We start from the raw sequence: 27,086 nt of genomic DNA on the forward strand, positions 1-27,086 counted from the left end.
GAAACTTGGCTTTCAAACAGAAAGTTATTTTAGATAATATTCTAAGTGCTTTCTATGAAAGTAATGAAAATTATATGCTTAAATTCCTTGATGTTTTGACAGAAGAATTGTATGGATCTCGTACAAAAGAGAAAACTGCTTCAGTTGACAATCCCAAGATATCATATCTTGAAAACCCAGAAAGTGCTAAAGTTGCTGTTTTAGCGTTCAAAGAATCTCAATGGTTTCATTTCTATAATCTTATAGGAGGAATTGGATATAGAAATTGTCTCCCTTAAACATTATTTGTGGTCCCTGGCCTATATTATGGGAGATATGTAGTTGAGGTTCAAGCTGAAAATCCTCAGAAACACAAATTGTGGCTCATTGAAAATGGTTTTGTTCACAATCTTTGGACAAAATTCAATGAAGATCTAACAGGGCTTCCAAATATTATATCTGAAACCGTTAAGCATATTAGACCTGATAGGTGCATTCTGAGATTAAAATTCGTATCAACTACTCCAGAGTGGACAATGGTAAATGGACATATCAATTACATTTCTCCATACCACCATGTCAAGATTATCTGAGGCCCTGTATGTAAACTCGCCATTGTGGGAAATAATGGAAAACCAAATCAAAGCATCCCATGCATGAAAGCCATGACCATAGAAAGTATCAAGAAATTAGTCTTAAATGACTATGACTCAAGCCTTTTGGCAAGTGGAGAAGAGATAATGGTTACCTGTTACAATCATCCTTCTCCAGAAAGTTGTGACTTTTTCGCAGCATTATTAAGAAAAGAAGTGGATTGTACACTAGCCACCACTACATGGCCAGAGAATATTGAACAGGAAGGAAAATATCAGATTCTCTCTGATTCAGACTTTGAATATGAGGAAAATTATGAAGCTGCAAATAGTGGTCCAAACTCATCAGTCACCTTTGCTGACAAAGAACTCCACAATGTCACTAACATGATAGAGAAATGAGTGGTTGCTGACGCAAAAGGACAAAAACTTTACTTTCTTAAAACTATGATGGAGACTTGAATGGTGGCCGACGCAACAAGACGAAAGACTTTACTTTTTAAAAAAATAAACTTATCTTCTTTTCAAAAAAGAGATTCATCATCTCTTCCATTTTCTTTAGGATGTGAAAAACATTTATAAAAAAAAAAAAAAAAAAATCTTAAAAGTCTTTTCCTAACAAAAACTCTAAAAGTGACATTCTTTAACATTGCAACCAATATTTAGACAAAATTATCAAATCCCCCATATATTATTATAATTCAGAAATTAAAAAAAAAAAAAAAAAAAAGGGTCTGAAAATAGGGTCAACTGGGCTGGCCCATTCTCTAGCTCGATTATATTGTGCTTCCAATTACCGGCTTTACCATTCTCCGTCTCACAAGTTTGGTCGTCGCCATTTGCTTCTCGCTTTGATTTCTCCAGTTCATGTGAGTTTTTCATTCTCTCAATCCAACAACCTCACGCTTTACATTTCTCGCTTTCATGCTCTCTCTAGATTTTTGCTAATGAGATATAGGGTTTTGCTTACTATGTTTACGATTTTCTCAGATTCATAAATTTCTGGTTTGTATTTTGTAATAGTATGCGATTGCGTTTGTATCAGATTCATCTGGGTACCCCCTGCTTCTTAATTTTAGGTTAGAAATATGAGAACAGTGCCCCAAAACTTGAATTTCAGTTTTACGGAACTGCATTCATTCTCTCATTTCTTGAAGGTATAGATGTAATCAATATCATTGTTTTATTAGAACAGTAAACTATAGTTTTGGGTTTCTGATTGAAGATAAAAAACTTGGGTCTCTTATGTATTAAGTCTCTGGTCTCTAATGGATGTAGTTTTTGGGGAGGAATGATTTGGAAATCAATCACCTGTGGGGTGATTATGCTTTGATGTGGATTATATTGAAAGACGAATGTATCGACAATTCACTTGATGCTATTAATATGTGATGCAATATGCTTTTAATGAGAAAGGTGCTATAGGATGTTGTATATAGTGAGATAATAAGAAGAAAAATGTTGGAAGAAAACCCAAGGTAGAGGAAAAGCTATGAAGGGACTGTCAAGTTTCTGGTTCTCGATAATTATGGATTCCCTTATGCGTATATATATATATATGCTCCCGAAGGATGCTAAAAGTTAATAACATGGGATTGGTATGACGGCTGGAATCCTTATCCTTCTGGATTGCAATTGGTGGTTAACCAAATTCTGTTTCTAAAATCCCTTTCCTTTTGAAATGGCCTGCACAGAAATGTCTGTTTCTATTGGTGTTAATCTGGTACGGGTAATGAGAACATGTAGGGTAAGGGACAGCCCAACAGTATGTGAATCCCACGTAATCTAACCACATGCTTGCTTGTATTGTGACCATTCAAATTCTACTGACGTGCATCTGAAAATAGCAGCCTGGTCGGATTAGGTGATCCTCAATTGACTCAAGTAATCTGTCCAGAATTTATATAAGAAGATTTTAAAAGTACTTATCGAGCTGTTAATAAAATAGTTATGAAAATCGCTCTTTTGCTCTTCATGTGGTCATGCGAACCTCTAATATAACCTTGGTTTTGTTCTTTCTAGCCTTAACTTTGTAGCTTTGAATATGGCTTATGTTGCTCATATGTTTATGTTGAACAACACTAAAGCTGGCCATTGAAGTCCTATCCAGTTGGTCTAAGATTTTGTATCATTTCTTGTTGATGCTGTATATGAATATGAGGAGTATAAGTTAGATCTTATTCATAACTAGAAAGATTATCTTAATCAGAATTCTGTTGTCATTTGATTGTCAAAATTTCTATTTGTTTATAGTGATAGTCTCTGATGCTGGTTTGACCAATATTCATAATTCTTCAGATTAGTATTTGATACAGCCTTTGATCCTGTATATATTACAGGGTATAGCTGATTTGTAAAGAGGGAAACACTTTAAATCACCAACATTGTCATAAAAATCTGTTCTACTTGATATCTCCATTATGTCACTGTTTATTTTGTTAATCTATAAAAATCACAATATATTTTGAAAAACCGGCTTTTGCTCGAGCATTTCTTCTTTTCCTTATTGCATATCTTGATGTTCTTGATTATTGCAGTTGAAAATGTCAGGAAAGTACATCATCGGATCTCTCCTGGCAACCTTTGGAGTTGCATATGTTTGTGACACCACTATTTCTGACAAAAAGATATTTGGAGGTAAGTGATGGAGGAGTTTGATGAAATTTTTCATGGTATAATTTCTATTCAGACCTAACATTCTTGATGTGATAAACAGGTACCACTCCTGGAACTGTTTCAAACAAGGGATGGTGGGAAGAAACTGACAAGAAATTCCAGGCCTGGCCTCGCACTGCAGGACCTCCTGTTGTCATGAACCCCATCAGTCGCCAGAATTTCATTGTCAAATCTCAGTCAGAATAGTGAAAAGGGTTTTACCTTGGGCATATAAGTTGATGAGATGAGTGTCTTTCCCTTATCGACCAAGTCATTCTAATAAGTTTCTGTAAGACTGGCCTGTTATTCTTGTTTCTGGCGTGGTTGAAGGTCTATCAAACCATGGCTGGCAATTTTTGTGACAAATTTCCTTTTTGTTTTGTGGTTATTTAGAATTGGCCCTTTATTCAAAATTCAAAATGCAAGGTCCTGATAACACATCTGGGTGGTGCTCTTGTTTTAGTGTTTTTATCCAAAATGTATTGATTAAAGAAGAGTATGCTCCTGAATGCTGCTGTTTCATCTCTTTTTTTCCGATGACATGCTGTTTCATCTCTTGATTCATGCCGTCTCGACAAATTTAATTAGTTTGAAGGTTACCCTTGCTGGAATTACAAAATATATAGAGTTATTCTTAAAAGTGAATTACAATATCAATAAAATTATAACTCTTAGCCTGTTCTAGGATTATGATTACAAAATCCAAATAAGCAATAAAGCGCATATCAATTCTTCCACCAAATGCCATAAAAACTGATTACAACGCTGCTAATTTGATCCTGGGAGGATCAACCAAGCAAATGTCAAGGTAGCTATCAATGGAAGTGTTCTTGTAATCGGGATATAACTTGGAGGCCTCGAGGTCGTTGTCTGTGAGTTCAAAGTTCATCTGTTCCCCCTTGATGAATATGCTGTGAAGGATCGATACACGTACGTTGTCTGGGTGAGGGAGGGCTGCAAGCAATAATTAAACGAAGCACAGGAAAATAAATAATTAGTTACCACAAAGATGTTGTTTTTCAATTTTGTATATATGGTCCAATACAATCCCCATTGAGGCATACAAACATAAACACATGCGAAATATAAGAATTACGAGCATTCCATGGAGCTAACCATTGTTTATCCTGATATCCTCATTCCACCTTTAGCTTTGTATTATATGAAGCTAACCATTGTTTAAGCTTAATTCCACCTTAAATACTCATTTCCTCAGTAAACTCAATTCCCCTCTCACGGCGAATTCTCTGGCACTGTCCTCCATAACATAGAAGTTCTCTTTCTATCATCCACCATATAAATAAGCAGGTATGTTGAAGGCTTTAGTTTTATTTTTACTAGTATTTTCATAGTGGGAGGATGTTGGAAAGTATCTTGGTTTCTATGGCTTTTTCGACCCCATTTGCATAATGATGTCATTAACTTTTTCGTAGGCTTGGAGTTCAGTTTTCTCACAACAAAGTTTGAATGAGGCCATACCACCTACTCTTAACCTTATGATACTCTTGAGCTGTTATTAAATCTATCTTAACATGAAAAGAAGAAAAATTAGGAGGTTAGGTTTCATACTCTTAGAGAGCTCTATAGTTTCTTGTTCTGGGACATGGATCCTTTTAAGAGTGCGTCCTGTCTTTTTCTCCCATGCTGATATCAACTCCAACTGAGATACAATGTTTCCTTGCGGTCTACAAATCACGATCCGGTTGGCTGCCGTCGGATCTGTTGCTGCTCTTATGGTGTAAGCTGCCACATCTTCCTCATAGTTTAAAACGGCTAGACATCAAAATTAGATTACAACACTATTAGAGTTGGTAAATCATATCCGACATTGGAATATAGCAAGCTGGACTTGAGCTTAGTACCCTTAGCTTCACCACTGCCATAAACAATTACTTCCTCGCGTTTCTCATGAGGGTGAAGTAAATAATCAACAAAGTAAGAAGCAAAAGTGTTTGCAGACACGTAAGTGTAGGAAATTCCTGCTGCTTCTGTTGCCCTTCTAATCTTCCTTCTATTCACATGTATAGCCTCTAAAGGTGGCAGCCCACTTGCTCTATCTGCTTCAAATCCGAATTCTGAAGGAAAGAATCTCTGGTTTTACAATGGTATGTAATGCTAGTTAGATCAATAATGGAAACCATCAATTTAAGTTATATTGTAGCTAGCTTTTCATAAAACCAAAGATTAAGGAGGGGATATTAATTAATCGATGACCTTTATATTTCCAGCTTCTTTGATAGCCTCGATAATTTTGAGCTGTTCAAGATGTTGAGGAATAGCCAAAGTAGAAATTACAATGTCAACTAGTTTAAGTGCCCGCACTAGCTTTTCATGATCATCCAGTTCACCCTGTTTGCATACCACAAAATTAATGGGATCAACAAAATTAATGGGATCAATTTATGTATATACACACATATATACAGAGAAATTATCCTAAGTAACACTACAACTGATTATATTTAGCCAAGAACTGAGAGAATACTATTATTGTTTATTTTCACAATATGGAACGAGAAATAAAAAAGGCATACCAGTTGTTGTCTAAGGGATAATCAGTCCTTTTTTTTTTTGTTTTTTTTTTTTTTGGCAAAGAGAGGATAATCTGTCTACCCAAGACAAATAATGCCTTCCACTTACCGTTTGAGGCAACAACTTTTTCATACTCCCCTTTATCATACTAAACTTTCAATTCAATTTTCTGTTTATCGCACATAACTCGGAAAATTCTAGTATACTTATGGGTATCTCATACCCACATTTACAAAAGTGACAACAAATTTGTTGTCAAAGTGGTAATGTTGAGTCCTATTTTGTGTAATCTTAGTTCTAATAATGGTAATTACACCTCTTACGACATTGTTACAAGCTTTTGAACAAATTCGTTGTCAATGTTGTAATCTTAGTTCTAATAATGGTAATTACACCTCTTACGACATTGTTACAAGCTTTTGAACAAATTCGATGTCAATGTTGTAATTTTTGTTTAACTATATGTAAATAGTGTAAATGAATATACTAACTTTTGTTCTCAATGTTCTAATTTTGGTTCAAATAATTGTAATTTTTTGTTCAAATAATAGTAAATGAGTGTATGAGATACCCACAAGTACCATAGCTTGTCTCGCATAACTCTAAATTGATCCTGAGGCCATGAATGAAGTCACAAGGAAACAAATTAAGACACTCAAGAGTGAAGTCGATCTACATTAATAATCTTGATAAGTTGTTAAAGAAAAAGAAAAAGAAAGTAAAACTAACTAGAACATTGTTTATGTCAGCGCGTATGGGATGGAGTAAAACATGAAATTTATGAAAAACACTGGAGTTTTGTACAAAATTAATCTCTCTAGTCCTGACTATATGTTATGTTTTGGGTTTTCTACTATTCAGTTCAGCAAAAAAGTAAAATATAGCTGCGGAAAACTCCGGTTTGCAGAGTAGGGCAGAAGGTTTATTAATTGGAACTTTTGGAGGGCTTCAAACTACTAATTTACATGAGGAAAACAAAGACAGATGAAGAGAGAAGGATACTAAATTTATTATTAATAATTAATTTTACTTGAAAAAGAGTGAGTCCCATGGCTTCAAACTCCTTGTGCAACTGAAGCTTTGAAGAATCGGTGGTAGGCTTGATTGGTCGCACATAAGCGTAGGTTGGATGTCCCAAAGAAACGCTTGCCTTCACCATGTACTGGCCTAGATGGCCAGTGCTTCCAATTATCAGTATCTTGCTCTTTTCTCCAGCCATACCTGTTTGGTGATCGATGGTATTATTGTTTGTGAACAAGCATATATATGCCAGACGTTGAAGCATCACTGATCCAGCCTTATTAATAATGACGAATGAATGCAATTAAATTTGAAGAAGTACGTAGGTGAGTGCTACAAGAATTGTGGCCACATATTTTGAAGCAATGAAATCACTCATATGTACTATGAGGCCTACTTATATAATTGGTCTGTCAGTCCATATATTTTCATTCAAATTGAGTAAACTTTGTGGTACCATATATAAAAGCACTGGAGCTACGTACCTTATTAAATTCTCGGGGTTGAAAACTTAGAATGGTGGTACCACCATGCATAAGTGACTTTTTTTTTTTTTTTCATTGCGTTAGCGACTTTGATATCCTCCAGTACTTTTACAGTTCCTCCGCCCATCAAACTTCATTCAAGTTGTTTACCAACCTTGCTGCCTTTGAAAAGTCTACCTCCACTACCACTGCTGGCCGTAGCCCAGCAGTTTCGGCTCTGTTCACATCCCCGTTTGATTTCGAACAACTTAAGGACACTGAATTATTTTGATTTAAATGAACAAATGAGAGCATGAATAAAGTTACAAACTTGACAAATTACATTTTAAAATGTAAATGAAGGCATGCGGAAGCAATGTACATGCAAGTATTATAATAACAACAGTATAGACAAGTATGTGATACAGTCATACAGTGCCAATCTTTCAATTAACTTCGACCCAAGTATATGGTTGACAGATATACTGTAAACAGTAGCCACATATTTTCCACAGTTAATTAGGCTAATTTCCAAAATCGGTACATGATCATTCATCTGTTAGGGGTTGTTTTGTGCACAGTAATTGCTCATATATATAAGAAATATACCAAGTCAGGTAGTTACAAAAAAAGAAAAAAGAAAAAAAAAGGAAGCTAACATTGTTATGCAAAAATGCAACGTACAATATTGTTTTTTTTTTTTTAGTTCAAATAAATTCCATTAATAGAACGGCCAGAACGACACTTACAAACAGTCCATAAGGACACCCGGTACCATTCACTGTCACAAACGGTCAATTATTCAAGAGCTTGCCAAAAAACTAAACAAACAACTAGGCTTACAAAAAATACTTTTGACTTAAGCCTCCCTTTGCCAATGCACACAATTGTGGTCTTTTGTGGGTTTATTTCCGGCTCCAAGAGGACGCCCCCTTTTCTTCTTTGTCTCTGTAGCCTCAATTGGCACCATTAAACCTCATGGAGTTTCCTGAAGCCCCAAAGATTTTGCAGTAAATTTGGTGGTGAATTCAGGCATCTTGAGCTTCTTTGGTTGAGCCACTTGTCCTTTGTTTTCATCAATCAGAATTGGGGTTTGAACTTTCTGAGGTGAAGGGGTAGGAGTACGTCTACCTCTCTTGTTGGGCAACTGCACTTCAACAGGCACAATAGCTAAACCATTGTCTTTTCTTGTGTTAGGCTCACGAAGCACAATAGACCTTTTGGCCTTACGAATATCTTTCAGATTCACAAATGGTGAAACAGTAACAACAGTTGGAATAGAGGATTTAAAAGTAAATGGCATGCCATCAACCAGAAAATTCCTATTCAGAAAATCAATTTTTGGTACATGAGTTTGCACCATAGTCGTGTTTTTATTTTTTTTTCCTGCAATAGTACACGAACCTGTAGGATGGAAAACCAACAAGCAATCCTCACAACGTCCTGACTATAGGCTTTAACAAAATGGGGCCATACCACCTACTCTTAACCTTATGATACTCTTGAGCTGTTATTAAATCTATCTTAACATGAAAAGAAGAAAAATTAGGAGGTTAGGTTTCATACTCTTAGAGCTTGCCAAAACATTGTTATGTAAACGCGTATGGAATGGAGTAAAACATGAAATTTATGAAAAACACTGGAGTTTTGTACAAAATTAATCTCTCTAGTCCTGACTATTATGTTTTGGGTTTTCTACTATTCAGTTCAGCAAAAAAGTAAAATATAGCTGTGGAAAACTCCGGTTTGCAGAGTAGGGCAGAAGGTTTATTAATTGGAACTTTTGGAGGGCTTCAAACTACTAATTTACATGAGGAAAACAAAGACAGATGAAGAGAGAAAGATAATAATTAATTTTACTTGAAAAAGAGTGAGTCCCATGGCTTCAAACTCCTTGTGCAACTGAAGCTTTGAAGAATCGGTGGTAGGTTTGATTGGTCGCTCATAAGCGTAGGTTGGATGTCCCAAAGAAACGCTTGCCTTCACCATGTACTGGCCCTAGATGGCCGGTGCTCCCAATTATCAGTATCTTGCTCTTTTCTCCAGCCATACCTGTTTGGTGATCGATGGTATTATTGTTTGCGAACAAGCATATATATGCCAGACGTTGGAGCATCACTGATCCAGCCTTATTAATAATGACGAATGAATGCAATTAAATTTGAAGCAGTACGTAGGTGAATGCTACAAGAATGGTGGCCACATATTTTGAAGCAATGTATTACTCATATGTACTATGAGGCCTACTTATATAACTGGTCTGTCACTCCATATATTTTCATTCAAATTGAGTGAATTTTGTGGTACCATATATAAAAGCACGAGCTAGCTAGAGCTACGTACCTTATTAAATTCTCGGGGTTGAAAACTAAGAATGGTGGTACCACCATGCATGCGTAAGTGATTTTTTTTTTTTTTTTTGCTGGCATTAGAGCAAGTTCATCCGTAGTCAAGAAATGTCAAGGACGAAAAGTCAAGGAGTCGACCAGTCAAGAAACTGTTCACTGCCACTGGACATGGGTTTCCACCCGTTCAATTTCTTGACTAGTCCGATTTACTGTTCATTGAATTATTATTATTTTTTTTTTGGAAAATTGAAATAGATTTGATGTAAATAAATGATAATAATGGAGATTTATGAATAATTAATGTTAGAATTGTGATTGCTATAGCTTTTCGGAAAGAGAACGATGCTAGGAAGAGAACTCGTCCCATGACGAGCTCGTGGTAATAACGTTAATTTCTATACTTTCTTTATTAGTTTATTGTATTTTCTAGTTATCTACTTTGTTTATTTGTTTTGTAGGTATTTTAGAGCAAAGAAGAAGAAAAGAAGCAAAATAGGGATTCAAAGGCAAAATCGGCAAATCTGTCTGTGCAGATCAGTCAACTTTGGCAGAGCACTGAGACCAACTCAGAACAACCCAGATGGTGATCTTTATATTGATGGAAAGACTTAGATGTGCAGTTTCCAGATCTTTTTACGGTTTGTTAATATCATTTTTCTAGAAGAAATTATGGCCTATTTAGTATAAGAAGGTCAACCTACACGTGAGTATGAGTTTTGAAGGAAATTTATGTTTCGATGCCCAAATCACACCAGAAAGCCCGAGGACGAGTTCATTCTTCATATTCCAATTTAATATGGACAATTGGCGCGATGTGAATGGTTGGAATGAGTCATCAAGTTCAAGAGCTAATAGGAAAATTCCACCTAAGCACGCTAACTCTAATGTTTTTAGGTTTTGGATTTCCTATACACAACAAGAAAGATGAAGGAAACCTCTCTCTCTTCCCGGTGGCCATTTCTGCGACTTCTTCCTATTATTCTTTATTTTCTTTTATGAGTAACTAGGTTTTTATTAGTTAGGGGGGCTGTTTGAAGCACCTATGGACATGAACTAAAAGATGATTTGAACTTTGATTTTATTTTCTCTAAATTCAAGATGAGACTTTAGTTTACTACTTTTCCATCGATAAATTCTATGTTCACTACACCAATTTCGGAATCAGACAACACATATCAGACGACAGCAAACATTTTAACTGTCGTCTGAATTATTCAGACGACAGCAAGAAATATTCTGTTGTCTAAGTTTTCGAATCCAACAACAGTTTTTTTTTTTGCTCTTGTGCAATAGCATTTCAGACAATGGTTGATTTTTTTGATGTTGTCTGAATGAATTAATTCAGACAACAGTTATTATGTGATGTTGTCCAAGGTTGATTAACACAATGGTGGATAAAAGATGTTGTCTGATTGTTTTTAATCACACAACAGTTAGTACTTCTCTGTTGTGCAATTACTCTTAATACAATGGTTGAAAAATATGTCGTCTGATTGTTTTGATTCACACAACAGTTTTTTAGTTGTCTATTGTGTGACTTTGTTTCAGACAATGTACTGAAATTGATATTGATGTTGTCTGAATTTTAGGGTTCAATAATTTGCTCAGCCCGCCTAATTTTTTGGTCGAAAGTTAAACTTCCCACTTTTTCTTCCCACACATATTCGCACTGCAATTTTGCTCGGCCCGCCTCTATTTTTCAGTTGACCTCTCTCTCTCTCTCGATGTGCATCTCTTCCCACCGAGACTCTCATGCTCTCAGCAACGTCGTCGCCGTCGTCTCTCCCCAAACCTCCAACCTAGCCTCTGTCCCTAGATGCCTCCGACCCCCTTCACGATGCCATTGAGGAGCTCCAGCGCCGCCATCGCACCAATTTTGCATGTGCCTCGCAGCACCACCAGCCCAGCGACCACGCGAACGACCTTCATCAATGGTAGAGCCTCCGGTATGCTCGCTACCTGCGTCATTCAACCCATCGATATCATCAAGGTGAGTGTTGAAATTCATCAAGATTGTAATTTTTGTGAGATTTGGATTGGACCCATCCTTACATGGGTGACACGAAATCTCTGCTATTCTTAATTGAAGGCATATCTGTTAAGCAGATATAATAACAGATATGGTTGTCTGTGTAATGGTTTGGGTTGATTTCTGGAAATTGTGTCCCCGATTTGCTTGGTTTAGACCTATGCGGATTCTAAGTCATTTTCCAAAACCTATCAAACTAATTACAGGACAAAATTAGAGCACTCAGGCTAGGAATTTATTTTCATAAATGATTTTTCAGTGTTTTCGTGAACTGGTTTTTCAGTCGTTTCTGAGTTTCATGTTTTTGATGCAACACTCATTAGGACTTAAGAAAATACCCTTGGTTTTGCCATTGGGATTTTCTTTGACTAGATAATTTGGACAGGTCCAGTAACTTTTAAGTTTGGAAATTACAATGGGAGCCTACCAGCAGTTCTTGACAATCCATTTCGATGGACAAAGGTACTGTATTGTAAAAGCTTGTCAACTTTATCTTATTTTAAGTAGTTTCCTTCATACAAACCTCTCTGTTACATCTGGATGATTATTTTTTTTCAGGACGTCAGCATGATATACATAGATGCACCTGTTGGTGCTGGATTCTGCTACTCAAAAACTCAAAGCGGTCATGTTATGGATGACTATAAATATGTTGCACAAAGCTATGAATTTCTGCAGAAGGTATGCATGTCATACAATCTGTTTGTAAGAAAACAAGTGGTATTTATTCCACAGATTCAATGAGTAGTCTGCTTTGAATTTGACAATTTGTGTTGTCATGCAGTGGCTGGAGGCACACCCTGCATATTTGGAAAATATGCTCTACATTGGTGGTGACTCCTTCTCTGGCATAATTGTGCCAATGATTGTGCAACAAATATTGGATGTTATGCTACTGTCAGCCAATAACTATTCTTCTTTCTTTCTTGCTTTGCATTTGTGATTCGTTTCATCTATTCATTTTTGTTAATCATAATAGTTTACCCTAATTTAATCACCAAATGAAGGACTTTATGGTTAGTCCTACTTCCTCATGATGTTGCAAGTAATGAAAATGGAACTTTGCCTCTAATGAATCTCAAGGTATGTGGATCTAACTACAGAAAATTGGATTAAATTCGATGGTATCGTCTTCCTTTAGTTTATCAACGCCTTATACCAGCAAACCAGTCATAGATTATTGTTTAGAGCATTGTAAATTCTCAGTTTTGTAAATTGTTATCTATATTATGTTCTTGAACTCTTATTAGGGATATGTAATTGGGAACCCAGTAACGGATTCATTCATTGATGCAAATGCAAGAATTCCTTATGCCCACGGCTAACTCTTCTATCAGATCAACTGTATCAGGTAATATTTTCTTTACTTGTACCTTGTAGAATTTATTTGGAATGGCCAAAAATATTTTCTTTACCATGTTTTCCATGGCTATACATTATTTCAAGGCGGCGAAAACAAGTTGCAGTGGAGATTACATAAACGTAGATTCAAGCAATGACGCATGCATTTCAGATATCGATGCTATTGATGCAGTAAGAAATCATCTATTGGCTTGATCATCTAAATTTTTTATGATCACTAAATTTCATAAGCATTGAGAGTGAGTGGACATGTCAATTTGCAGCTCATAAATGACGTCAATACCTTACACATCTTGGAACCAGTGTGTAGTGAAGGCACTGCCCGAAGATATCTCAAAGATTTGTCTGAAGGTTTACTAAGTTCAGCAACTACTGGTCCTGCATATTGGTGTAGGGTAAGCCTCTTTCTGCTAGAGCATTCTTTTGTACAAACAGATGTGTAATATGTTCTTTTTCTGGTTTCTAGTTTCCCTAAGTTTCGTCGTCATGGCCTCCAAGAGCATCTTGAAGGAGCTTAAGGATTTGTAGAAGGATCCTCCCACTTCCTTCAGCACAGGTACACTCAAAGATTTATTATTTAGAAACTAAATTTAGGTGTTCCTAGCATACCCATTAAGGTCAATTTGATATATTGACAGTTTTAGTGTAGATATTGGTTGTAATTTTTGATTTGTTATATACCTAGATGGATTGAAGTATGAATTGAAGTATTGGATGTGCGTGGAACAGTATGGAGTCTAATATTGATGCACCCAGTTTTGCATGTTTCTGTGAAGTGGTTTTCGTTGTAACGTTTAGCTTCTTGTTTATGTATCTCTTCTAGCCACAACTTTGAATTGTAGCAGGTTCTGAAGGTATCGAAGGCTTCAACAGGCTCAGAAGGTCATACTCGATAGACCCTCCACATAATTAAACTAGCCCAGATCTCAAGTAAGTTCCAGAAATATTGCCTTCAAAATGCAGTGATGGCTTTCTTTCGCCTTCGAAGTTGGTGGAAGGGGATCATGGAAACAGGGTGAGTTCTGCTTGTATCTATTTCTTTTCGTCCAACAGTTTTGCTTATATTGGTCTTTCAGCTGGACACCTAAAACTGGATCCTTATTTTTTTTTGCATTTCATGTTTCGCTTTTGGGCTTAATATTCTATATCTGATTGATTGAGAAGATTAAATAGGTATTTGTTTCTGTCTATGTATCTTATGTATTGAGAACTATATATCACCTAATATAAATGATATATATTGTAAAATTTTCATATATGTGGTAGTGTTTTAGGACAGATAGGTAACCCAAATTAACTACATGGTAATCCTTCATTAGTGACTTATAAGATATATAAATTCACCTAGATTCTGGTTTTCTGTGTGCATGGGGAAATTTTAGATGGTATTAGGGATTTGTTTGGGTCTGAATTGCTTGATTCGGGTTTTGCAGTGCGAGAAAACTTGCGAGGAGCTAAGGGAGTTTGGGAAAACTGAAGATGATTTGAAGTCACTTCAAAGTATTGGTCAGATGAACCCTGAGCTTTTCCTTAGTTTGGGCATTTTAACATTTTACTAAATTTTGTTAGAAAACTAGTTCTGTTGATGTAATGACTTTGTTGGATATATGGATGAATGTATCGGATTTTAACATAAATGAATGTGTTTTGGATGTGATGTCATTTTGAATGTCTATCAGACCGTTCAATCCAGCTAAAAACTATTGTCCAATAATTGATCATCACAAAATGCCTAACAAAAACTGTTGTATGAGCCATCTAACTATAATACTATAAGGACTAAAAGAACGAGAAAGTCATTGTCTGGCAAAACAACAAACAACAGTTTTTTGGAGAAATCTATAGTATCAGTAATGGATGGACAATGGGATTTGCAAGTACATATTGTCTGATTAAGCCTTCAGACAACAACAAGCATATAAACCCCTGTTGTCTGGCACAACCTTCAGACAACAGCAAGCATATAAGCCCCTGTTGTCTGGCACAACATTCAGACAACAGTAAGTATATAAGCCACTGTTGTTTTTCTTGGTGTTCAGACAACAGACAGCATAGTAGTCGATGTTGTAGTAAACTTTATCAGACGACAGTTTTTTGGTATTTTCTGATCCATGTATCAGACGGCATTGAGATAGACAACAGCAAAGTATATAATCAGACGACAGTGAAAAACTGTCGTCTGATTGAAAAATTGGTGTAGTGGTTTGTGTGCTTTGGAGGCCTACTTAGTATGCAGCTACGGTTTTAATACTTTGATTGTTTGATGCATGAATCAATAGTTGGATTCCTCAAATTGTCTAGAGAAGTAATCGGTAGTTTTCACTAGCGAGTGAACAAAACTCTAGGTTCAGCAAGGCTCTAAGTTAATTGTGATACCTAGTGATGTCTCAACCTCTTTTTGAACTTAATGATCTCTGCTTATTAAATCTATTAAGCGTACCTTGAGGTTGCATATATAGCTTCAGAATAGCCTAGGTGTACAACATGCATTTCCTGCCTAGCGTATGAAGTAAGAAAGGGTAATAGGTTGTGTTAATGCGTACAGAGCCGACCTGAGCATCTTCATATGAGTTAATTGGACTAATCAAGCAAAGTATGTTGTGTATGATTGTTGGGGGTGGATACTTCTTCCCTAACTAGTTTCATCATCTTGATATCAACCATTCTAAAATATGTTTTCAGCTTTCTTTACTTTCTATCTTTTGTATTTACATATTTAATTTGCATAGCAAACGAACTCCAAATTTCACCAAATTTTGTGTACTAGATGCCCTGTGTGTCTAGCACATCTCTGTAAATTTTTGTATTTTGCTGAGTTGTTTTGTTTAGGTTTTTAATTTATTTTTTGGCTGCTGTTTAGCAGGAGCAATAGTCACTTTTAGGACATTTTGTTAAAGCCTTTAGTTTAGATTAATTCTCTGCAGGAGACCCCTATTTCCCTACACTATTATTGACATTCTTGCAGGAGAATAAGAAAAATCAATAGTTTTTAATTTAGCTATCACTACTACAACCAGCTAAGACGTATTTTTCAGTTGTCCATTGAAAGTATTTGGTCTTGGTGTATTCATCAAACGTGGTATTCCTTGGATAATAGGTTCCTGCTATTCGGCTGAGGTAGTTTGTTTTATAAAAGTGTAAAATTGAGAATGAAGATGATGAAGCTAGCTAATTCTTCACATCAAGAAGTGGACACTTGTCAATTAATTGGAGAAAATAGGAGAATTAATTAGAATGTGTTTGGATGAGGGAAAATAGTGAGGGAATTTAATTAAAAATAAGAATTTTGTTGAAGTTTTAGTGTGCCTTGTCAAACTAGGTTTAGTTTCTATAGTTGTAATAGGAGAGAATTCCTAGTTCTAGTTAGAATAGGAATCCTTGTACTCCAACATTATATATTTTGTAATCCCTATATATAGGGCTCATATTATCAATGAATGATACACAAATTCTCTCTACAATCTCTCTTGCATCCTATTTCCTTAAATACGTTATCAGCACGAGCCCTAACCTTGAAGCCAAAAAGCCAAACCCAAGAAAGGGAAAAATTTCATCTACCGTTAGCCTCACCTGCCTCTGTAACCTAGCTCCGCACGAGCCCCTGCACCGGCCTGCTAGCCTCGCTAGCCACCTTCCGGGTTAGCCTCGCTATCCCCAGCATCAGCTCACCAGCGCCTATCTCGCACGCACTGGCGCGAGTGGCCCCGCTAGCCCACGCTAGCCTTGCTTGCTCCTACAAGCTTCTGCTGCACCCGCCTGCATGCTCACAGCTAGCCTCGCTGCTAGCGTCACCTTCACATCTCGGTTAGCCTCGCATCAGCACATCTCAGTCATCTTCCTTGCACGTCTGCATCAACACGCGCGTGCTTCAAGAATTTCAAGCTTCAAAATTCACAAGTAAGTTTTGTATTAAAGTTCCTGATTTTTTGAAATTTAAATTTATTTTTATTTTTCTTCGGGGACTTCCAAAATACCTTCTCCAACATCCCACATTTCTTGTAACGTGGGTTTGATTCATAAAAGCGGAACAGTAAGGAGTTCACACTATATTACGCATTAAGAGTGTTCGTAAACCACGAACTAAGAGCATTCGTGAGCATTGAAATATTATAGACTAAGAGCATTCATAAGCTACGGACTAAGAGCGTTCCTGAGCATCAAAATTTGACCATTCAAATGTCATTATTTCAATCCAAATCCAAACTTTGGAAACTATCAACAAAGACAGTGGTTATAACTCTTTCTCAACTAGGCCCAGCCAATTAATTGCGATGTCTAGGAAATATTTTATCTGAGAGAATGGTTTCACAAGTGAGCATTGATCCACCAAAATCTCGCCTTACCTTACATGGTCGCTACCAAATTGGAGTTACCGAAAGGATTGAGTAACTACTACTTGTCTAAGCTTGATTATTATTTTGGATTAAATTTTGATTTAGAAAATTTGACGTAATCATTGGCTTTCATTGAAATAAAGTGTCTATTTTGATTTGAACTTTATTCATTCAAGTATGTTTCTCAGAGAGCTAGAATGCCTCGTGGATAGTGCTACTACGCACACCCTACTTCGAAATAGGCAATTATTCTTTGAGATGATGCCTACTCGATCCTCAGTGACTCCGATGGCAGGGTCATCTAAATTAATTCATGGTCGAGGACCAGCTCAATTCTTGTTGCTAAATGGCACAATCATTAATGTCACTAAAGTTCTCTACGCTCCTAGGGCCGGAAGAACCCTTTTGAGTTTTAAAGACATAAGATCCAATGGTTTTCATGTGGAAACACATAGTGAGAATGGACAAGAGTTCATTTGCATCACCTCTAATGACTACGAACATAAACGTGTATTAAAGAAACTTATGTGTCGTTCTAATGAGTTGTATGCAACCACTATTTGAATAATTGAATACAACCATGTCATTAGAGATGACCTATGGGATTTTGACATATAGGCTTTGGCATGACTGTTTGAGACACCCAGGTCGTGATATAATGATCTGTATATTAAAGACTTTATACCGAAATCCCTTCTTCAGAACGAAGAGAAGTAAGAATAAAAAATTAATTGATTCATGGAGAGAAAGGGACTGTACTTATATTAGCATTTGCCTAAACCATAATTATCTATAATGAGCCACGCTCATGCTACCGCTAGTGGTACCAACAGCTATCAAGGGTGTGACCTACGGAAGCACCACCAGACAAGCTATCCCCTAAGCTCCGGCTCAACCCAAGATCGTCGCTGATGCGCTTTACCAAGATTACCTAGCTGAAGCATCAGAAGCTAGAAATAGAGGCATATCAGTCCCACATCGAAAGCAAGGAAGTGATCAGTCTCTTCCTTACCTATAAAAGGTCCATTGCTCTCTCTTTATTAAATACGCATTTACTACTTACCTAACGCTATTCTGTCAACATAAATACATTGACTAACTTAGGCATCAGAATAGAGATGACCACCAACCGCGGTCTCCCTCTGATGCCTTGTGTATTTTATTTGACAGCTAGCGGAAACATCAAGATCTCTACAAGTTGCGGTCCGTCTCGTGGACCAGCGATAACCGAGGTTTAGCTACCGCTGAATCTCAAACATCAACATTGGCGCCGTTTGTGGGAACCCTTGAGCAAAAGATCATCCCACCATAAAATTCACCATGACTAATGATAGCGGGGGAATCACAGATGGGCAAGCGGACCAGTCCGTCAACCTCCAATCCACCAACCCCGTGGCTAACATTAACTTAGCGGGTAATGTTAACCGCGCACTCTTCAATACTCCGGTTAACCCCAGCGTGGAGCCCCAGGATACCCCCTAGGTTCCACGTACTCAATCGACAACAGAAGCTCACCCGAGCAGCAGCCACCAACCGCCAGGGCAGGACCTTGCCGCCAAGTATGAGCTGGCACTGGCGGACCTCCACAAGGCAAACAGGGAGCGCGAGCAGGAACACAAGAAAAAGGCGGAAGCTCAGAAACAAGTGGCCACACTGATGTCAAGATTTGATGAACTAAAGAGGGCGCTGGAGGTAAAAGCTAACCCAGCATAGAGCGAACAATCGCAAAGTGCCAAGCGTAGTCGACCCAAAGGTGGTACCAGCACCAATCATACAGATGCAAGTACTATTGAATCCACCTGAGCTGGTAGGATTGGGTCCTCCACCTCCACCACATCTAATGGTAGAACAGGAGGCGGAATTACAACTGCGCACCAACCACAACGCAACCAGGGCGAGAGCCAAGGGAAACCCACTGACCCTTAGGCGGGAGTTAGTGCAGCGAAACCTCTAGGCAGAACCCGCTGGCGACACAATCACCCTAATCTTGGAAAAAATACAACAGCTGGAACAAAGACTGATTCGGGCCGAGGCAGGCCCCCCAGCTTCAATCCAAAACCCATTCTTTGCGTCAACACTAGGACCATTCACCTCCAGAATCTTGCAAACCGTCAGGCTAGCACATGCAAAAATGCCAAAGATTGCACAGTACAGCGGCCTCACTGATCCTTTTGTCCATATGGACACCTTCAAGAAGGTAACTAACAACAAGGGGTTCGATGACGCCACTCTCTGCCATTTGTTCAATGAGACGTTGGATAGTGAGTCAATGAGCTGGTTCTTCGAGTGCCGGCTCGGATCCATCGATTCATTTTATGCATTATCAAACGCCTTCAAGTCGCAGTTCATCCTCTTGGGGGCAGGGCATCACAACACAAGCCATCTGTTTAACGTCAAGCAGGGCACAAAGGAAACATTAAAGGCATTCGTCACAAGGTGGCAGGCTGCGGCATCTCGATGCTGCTACTTGGACAAAACGATGGCACTGGCAGCCTTTAAACAAGGACTCCTAAAAGGACAATTTCTCTATCATCTCAACTACAATTACCCAAACGCCGCGTATGACCACGTCCTGAGAAAGACCGTCCTCCACGCGCAGGCAGAATTCATCACATATGGAGAAACGCCACTGCCTCTACAAATTCCCGCTAAGGCAACCCAACCTTCCTCCAGCCAGCAGGAAACGCTAACAAATCTCCCGCCACACCCTCAAATGATAAAAAGAGAGAGTGGCAGCAGAACAACTACCAGAGCAAGCGGTAAAAGGACCAGCAATACCACAACAAGGTCAATCGTCCCTTCCATGGTGACAATCGTAACAAGCAAGCAGAGTCTTCTCAGCGGTACGCAGTGTTCACTGTCCTCACAGCTTCATATGAGGAGATATATGATCAGTGCAAGGATCAAATCCCACCACCACTCCCAAGAAAATACCCGAGAGTGGGAAAACCGAGGAACACCGGCAAATGGTGCAAATACCATGAAGACAGCAGTCACAACACCAACAGTTGCAATGCCCTTAAAACAACAAGCGAGATTAGACATGTAAATGGACCGGATTTTGATCCTGACCCGCTCCAGATTAGTGGCTATTGGACGGGTTTGGATCGAAAATTATGATCCGTTGATAAGTTAATGATCCGAATCTGTTAACTCGTTTATTTAACGGATCAAATACAGATTTAGGTCAATCCGATCCGTTAATGATCCAGCCCGTTTTCTTAATAATAAAATATTATTTTTTATTAATATATTATTATTTTTTAAAATATAAAATATAAAATATAAAATATAAAATATAAAATATCAAGAATTTCTAATACAAATTTTTTGCAGAAATCTAAGGGACAGTTCATCACCCAAGATTGAAAGAAGCATTAAGAATTTTGATAATGTAATTCTACTTTTGGTGATACTTTTTATGTTGTTTTAATATTTTATTAATATCTTATGAGGTATCATGATATAAATTTAATATTACTATTTAAAATTTTAAAATATTTGAAATTATAAACGGGTCGGATTAGCAGATCGGGTATCCGTTAATCCGGCGGATACGGATTTGGATCAAACTATCAATGATCCGTCGGGTTAATGGAGCGGGATTGGATCAATTTTTTTTGAAGTAAACGGATTTGGATTTAAGTCGATCCGATCTAAATCCGGTCCATTTACAGGTCTAATCGAGACCCTGTATCGGGATGGCAAGCTGGAACAATTCAAGGTGCAACAGCCACCACTAGTAGTCGCCAATATTGAGCCCATACGCCTCATCAACACCATTGATGGCGACACTCCCATCAGCAAAATGTCTCACAGAGCAAGGAAGCGCTATGTGCTCCCCAACCACCCTAAGGAAGTTTGCAACATCCCCTATGAAAGATCCGCTACGCTACCTAAATCTGGGTGGGAGCCCATTACCTTTTCCGAGGAAGAGGAATGCGAAGTGTTTCTCCCCCATGACGACCTATTCTTGGTCGACGCAATACTTGACAAATGGTCAATAGGGAGGGTTCTGGTCGACAGCGGATCCGCTGTCAATGTCATCTTGAACGGCTGCTACAACTAGCTACAGCAGAACATAAAGCTTCTACAAGACCACTAACCGCTACTTAGTTTCTCCGGCGACGTCACACAACTACTAGGTTCTGACTATATGTGCATATCCATCGGCTCTAGCCCCTGTATAGTGGAGGTACACACAAAATTCATTGTCGTTGACTGCTTCAGCTCTTACAATGCCATTATCGGCTGACCGGCACTCAACAAGTTAAAATGCATCATTGCCGGATACATGCTTCTCATGAAGTTCCCTACACCCAACGGCACGGGCTGTGTAAAAAGAAGCCAACAGCTAGCTACTCAACAACGGTAACGCGATCGATGCGCCGTCATGAAATCCTAACGGTAGGAAATCACCTACCACTGACGGATAGAATTGACGACCCCAGAGACGACGAGAAGAAGTATGTAAAAAAGGAACCTATCAACCTAGAAACATCTCTACAGGTCATCAGCATCTCTGACGAGCACCTTGAGAGGACGGTCCGCATCGGTGTCCAACTCTCCCCTAAGATAGCGGCAGAACTCACACAATTTCTACGAGAAAACGCCGCTGTATTCGCATGGTCATACGCTGATATTCCAGGCATCTCCCCTGACATTATTACACTAAGTTAAGCATCAAACCATCCTTCTATCTAATCAAACATAAGAGAAGGGCCTTCGACGAAGAAAGATATCGTGCAATAGGGGAAGAGGTAACAAAGCTACAGGGCATTGGATTCATCCGCCAGGTCAACTATCCCCAATGGATCTCCAACTTGGTAATGGTAGAAAAGCCCAGCGGGAATTGGCGAATATGTGTAGACTTCCAAGGTCTCAACAAGGCGTGCCCCAAAGATAGTTTCCCACTACCATGCATTGACCAGCTGGTCGACGCAACAGCGGGACACAAACTGCTCAGCATGATGGATGCTTTCTCTGGCTACAACTAAATCAAGATGAACCCCAGTGACCAAGAATGCACCACCTTCACAACTGACAATGGCCTGTACTGCTACAATGTCATGCTCTTCGGGTTGAAGAACGCCGAAGCAACGTACCAGCGGTTGATGAAAGCCATGTTTGCGGAACACCTCAGAAAAATAATAGAGGTATACGTGGACGACATGCTCGTAAAAAGCATCAAAGCCAGCAGACACGTGGCAAACCTCATCATCATATTCGCCATTCTCTTAGCCTATGGTATGCGCCTCAACCCCGAGAAGTGCTTTTTCAGCGTCACCGCTAGCAAATTCCTGGGCTACATCATTAGCTAGCGGGGCATAAAAGCTAACCCCAACAAGGTATAGGCCATCTTCAACATGAAATCCCCATAGTAGAAGGTTCATGTTCAGAGCCTCCAGGGCAAGCTAACCGCGCTATCCCACATCATCTCCAAGCTCACTGACAGGTGCTTCCCATTCTTCAAAGCCATGAAGAGGACCCACAAAAAAGAAATTGATTGGACTCCAAACTGTGAGGCGGCATTCCAGAATTTGAAGGAATACCTGGTGGCAATCCCACTCCTCTCCATACCTGTGCAGGGTGAGATACTGTACATATACCTCATGGTATCCACATCGGCAGTAAGTTGCGCTATAGTACAAAGAGAGGGACAGGATGAGCTCTCGGTATTTTACGCTGGCAGGGGTATGAACGGAGCTGAGACAAGATACACCCCCTGGAACAACTCGCTCTCGCGCTCATCGTTGCCGCTAGATGCCTCTGCCAATACTTCCAAGCTCATACCATTCATGTCCTGACAAAACAACTGCTGAGTAATGCAGAACCCTGAGCACTCCGGCCGCCTAAGCAAATGGGCAATCGAACTAAGCGAGTTCGACATTGAATATAAACCATGAACCGCTATAGAAGGCCAGGTGGTAGCAGACTTTATCGTTGAACTCACTAAGTGCCAGGATGAACTTACCATGGGGACAGAAGAAAGCAACACCGCCATGACAACCATCGAGGAGCCCACATCCAAGCAATAGTCAGAACGGAATCACCATGTCGACGGCTCAGCCTGCGCCAAGGCCTGTGGAGCGGGGATTATCTTAACAGGGCTAGGGGGATTGAACATGGAGTAGGCGCTGGAATTCAACTTCATAGCCTTGAACAACATGACGGAGTATGAAGCACTCATTTCAGGCCTACTCCTCGCTATAGACTCAGGTGCTGATAGTGTCAACATATTCAGCGACTCCCAACTTGTCGTCAACAACAGCTTCCAGGCCAAGGACAAGCAGTTAACGGTGTCCTTAGGGTATGTGAAAACCCTACTCAGGAAATTCAAGTTCCCACTCCATCACACAAATTCCTAGATAAAAGAATGCTAAGGCAGACTCTTTACAGGCAAGATTAGCAACCGCTCAACCACACCAAAGTCCGACCGACACAAGGGTGGAATCCCTTGACAAGCCGAGCATCACTAAAACCCTAGCGGAAATATTCAACATAGAAGTCAGCCCCAGCTGGATGGATGAAATAATAGAATACAAGCACAATGGAACACTGCCAACCGACAAGGTCGAGGCACGGCAACTCAAGCGGAGGGCAACCCGCTATAACATACAAAATGGCAAACTCTACCGCCAAGGATTCACCCACCTAAATCTCCAATGCTTAACCCCAGAAGAAGGAAAGGTGGTATTAGCAATGATACACGCAGGGGAATGTGGAAATCATTCAGGCGCCAAATCTTTGGCAAATCAAACTATGCGGCAAGGGTACTTTTGGCCCACGCTCGGTGACGACTCCAGAGAAGTCTTCAAGTCTTGCCACAAGTGTCAGCAATACACTGACCTCCCTCATGCACCAGCGAAGCCCCTCTCAATAATCCTCGGCCCATGGATTCACTCCACTTGGGGCCTCGACCTAGTTGGTAAGTTACCAACCGCTAGGGGCTAGTTCAAGTACATCATCGTTGCCATCGATTACAACAATAAGTGGATAGAGGCTGAGCCGCTGACGGGAATCACAACCGCCAAACTAACCCATTTCTTCTGAAAAAAACATCTATTGCCGCTACTGTGTACCCCACACCATCATCATAGACAACGGGGCGCAGTTCAACAATGAGGAGATCATAGCCTTTACCGCTAATCTAGGCACCAAGATGCTCTATGCATCTGTGGCGCACCCCCAAACCAACGGGCAGGTAGAAACGGCAAACAAGATCTTCAAGAAATTGCTCAAGAAGAAGCTTGCTGACGCCAAGGGCCTATGGGCTGAAAAACTCCCAGAAGTCCTTTGGGCCATAAGGACAACCCCAACATCCGCTAACGAGAAAACATCGTTTTGCATGATGTTCGAAACAGAAGCAGTCCTTCCCATTGAACTCACACAGCCAACCTCTAGGATCGAGGGCTACAACGCCAAGACCAATGACGAAGGCATCAACCTTGACAAGGATCTTCTCGAGGAGAAGCACCACAGAGCTCACTTGCACAACTTGCAAAATAAGCAGCGGGTCTCACGTTTCTACAACGCCAGAAACCTCCAACTTGGAGACTGGGTCATGAAGGAAGTCATCACACCACCAACTGCCCTCCGTCCTACGTGGGAAGGACCAAACCAAATAGTAGAAGTAGTCAGACCCGACACTTTCTACTTAAGGGACAAGGATGGTGTCACATCCACCCTTGGAATACCAAACTCCTCCGGTATTATTACAAGTAATCGTACAGCTAACCCACGAGCATCTTGACTTAGCTAAATTTTTTAACAATATTTAGCTAAGAGAAGCTACCCAACAGGTACTTTCACTCTTTTGTAAATGTTGATCAGTCAGCTATCAATGAAACGAGGAATTATTCAAACCATTGTTCTCCGCAACACAAACAGTTAACTGGCAACGCCAACAAAGTTCAGTGGACCACGTCCGCTATTTCGTGCACTTAGAAATTTTTTAATTCCCTTAAAGTTTCATTGAGATATAAAAGAATAAGAAAAGCTCTAGCGGTATAACAACATTCAAAACAGACAACAAGTATTTGCCAAAGGCAATCCAACACTTAGAAAAATTTACAAATGAAAAGAAACAACATTTCTTCATTATGAACTCAGGTTGGGACTCCCCAACCAAAAGATTGTTTCATTACAAAGCACAAACACCTCAGTAGCGATGACAAACATAAAAGAAAACAAAAAAATAAGGATCCTTCACGACTCACTTCGAGGGGCGGCGGCGCCTTCACCGTCTACCTGGGTAGGCTACGCCACCGAGTGGCTCGTCTAGTCGGACCCGGGGGCGGTGGGACTCAGCGTGATCATAGTACCATCCTTGCGAATGTTGGGAACCGTCACCCATCCTCCGGCCAGACTCACCACTGCCAGACCGCATATTCGGGCTGGTAGGAGTCAAGCCTGCCTTTAGCGGTCTACGGCTGACTTGGCGTCGCATGCAGCTGGGCCGCCTTGTCTCTGTTAATGTAGCATTTTTCCTCCAGCTTGCTGAAGTTGGCCGCGACACCAGCCATTCCGGCCACAGTAAGCGCATCCTTGTACTCCTTCAACTGCTTAAAAGCCTCCACAGCCGCGGTGCCAACTTTTTGCTTCTCCGCTTCCAGCCCCTCAGCCAGATGTTGTAGCCGCTTAACCTCTTCAGATCGGGCGATAGATTCACGCTGAACGATATCAAGCCTCTTTACCTTGGCCGACAGTTGTTCACCAAGGTGAGCAATCTCCACCTTCAACTCTACCACCTTGGTGTTGTGCTTAACATCCCACGCAATGGCAACGTCCAACTTTCCCCAAGCGTCCACTAAGTCTACCTCCGTTTTCGATAACTGCTGCTCGCACTCCTCAAGCCGCTTATTCACCTCCGCCAGCTCCTGCTGCAGGCTATCAACTTCGCCGCGCAGCTGCACCTCGACGGCAGAAGGCTTCGACACTGCAGGGGGGTGGCGAGCACGGTGCCATCCATCCCACCAAACCCAAGCCCCTCGTAGATACTAAAGAGCAGCTCCTGCTTGTTATCAGTCAAGAACTCAACGTATGAGGCGAAGGAGTCAAGATCAGTAGAGGGTGTCTCCCCGCCAACGGCGACAGTCACCATCTGACCATCCTTCCTTGATTTCTTCTGTTGTTGACGAAGGGACGGCGGCATATTATCCACCTCATCGTCACCATCTCCACCGTCGTTTTGCCGCTGTTTTCTCTAAATAGTGGCACCCTCGGCGGCACCAACAATAGCTACCCTCGCCGAAGCATCGAGTCCCAGGCCTACTATGGTAACGGGGGCTCATCAGAACTGGGACCCTTCCGCGGTGCAATTTTCTCCTTTTCGGTCGTACGACGAGCAGCGAGGACCTTCTCGGCGGCCTTCTCCTGCCGGCTACCAAACCGACTTCCTCCGACTGCGGCACGCTCGGGATGTGTAGCAATAGGACGAACAACCGTCTCCCCCGCGGCGGGGAGATGGGAATGTTGAGGCATCTCGAACATAACTTCAGCCTCCAAGGGGCTGATCTCCTTAGTCTGAGAGTCGACGGTCGTCTTCCGCGCGTTCAGACCAGCGACGAACACACCCTCCAGGTAGTTCTCTAACTCAGCATTGTCCATCGCCTTATCAATACCGTACAACTTAGCTTGTTGCCAGGAAGGGGATCCACAAAACCAAAGTAAAATTGTACCGATAAGTCAAAAGTGACCCACAAAAAAAAAAAAAAAAAAAAAAAAAACTCAAAGGCAGCTACTTGGCAACTGAGTCAAATTCAACTCTA

General features: G+C 40.1%; 2 protein-coding genes and 1 long non-coding RNA gene across 4 annotated transcripts; 2 read left to right on the forward strand and 1 right to left on the reverse strand.

Moving 5' to 3' along the window:
• Positions 1 to 1,304: 1,304 nt before the first annotated feature.
• Positions 1,305 to 3,736, forward strand: LOC133734225 (uncharacterized). 2 transcript variants are annotated; one of them, XM_062161864.1, is made up of 3 exons: positions 1,305 to 1,441; positions 3,110 to 3,209; positions 3,289 to 3,736. In XM_062161864.1, the coding sequence occupies exons 2-3, from the start codon at positions 3,116 to 3,118 to the stop codon at positions 3,432 to 3,434; spliced, it is 240 nt and encodes a 79-aa protein (XP_062017848.1). In that variant the 5' UTR covers positions 1,305 to 1,441; positions 3,110 to 3,115; the 3' UTR covers positions 3,435 to 3,736. The 2 variants fall into 2 exon arrangements, with proteins under 2 accessions (XP_062017848.1, XP_062017847.1); XM_062161863.1 differs by lacking the exon at positions 1,305 to 1,441 and adding an exon at positions 2,540 to 2,578.
• A 125-nt stretch (positions 3,737 to 3,861) lies between these two features.
• Positions 3,862 to 7,042, reverse strand: LOC133734224 (isoeugenol synthase 1-like). The gene is made up of 5 exons (XM_062161862.1): positions 6,790 to 7,042; positions 5,442 to 5,576; positions 5,090 to 5,318; positions 4,797 to 5,000; positions 3,862 to 4,181 (listed from the first exon to the last, which is right to left on the reverse strand). The coding sequence occupies exons 1-5, from the start codon at positions 6,976 to 6,978 to the stop codon at positions 3,985 to 3,987; spliced, it is 954 nt and encodes a 317-aa protein (XP_062017846.1). The 5' UTR covers positions 6,979 to 7,042; the 3' UTR covers positions 3,862 to 3,984.
• A 4,951-nt stretch (positions 7,043 to 11,993) lies between these two features.
• On the forward strand, positions 11,994 to 12,510 carry LOC133731914 (uncharacterized). The gene is made up of 3 exons (XR_009856852.1): positions 11,994 to 12,082; positions 12,179 to 12,301; positions 12,405 to 12,510. It is a non-coding gene; the product is annotated as an uncharacterized LOC133731914 (long non-coding RNA).
• Positions 12,511 to 27,086: the final 14,576 nt, after the last annotated feature.

The sequence above is a fragment of the Rosa rugosa genome, chromosome 2 (assembly GCF_958449725.1).
Source record: "Rosa rugosa chromosome 2, drRosRugo1.1, whole genome shotgun sequence".
Lineage (NCBI taxonomy): Eukaryota > Viridiplantae > Streptophyta > Magnoliopsida > Rosales > Rosaceae > Rosa > Rosa rugosa.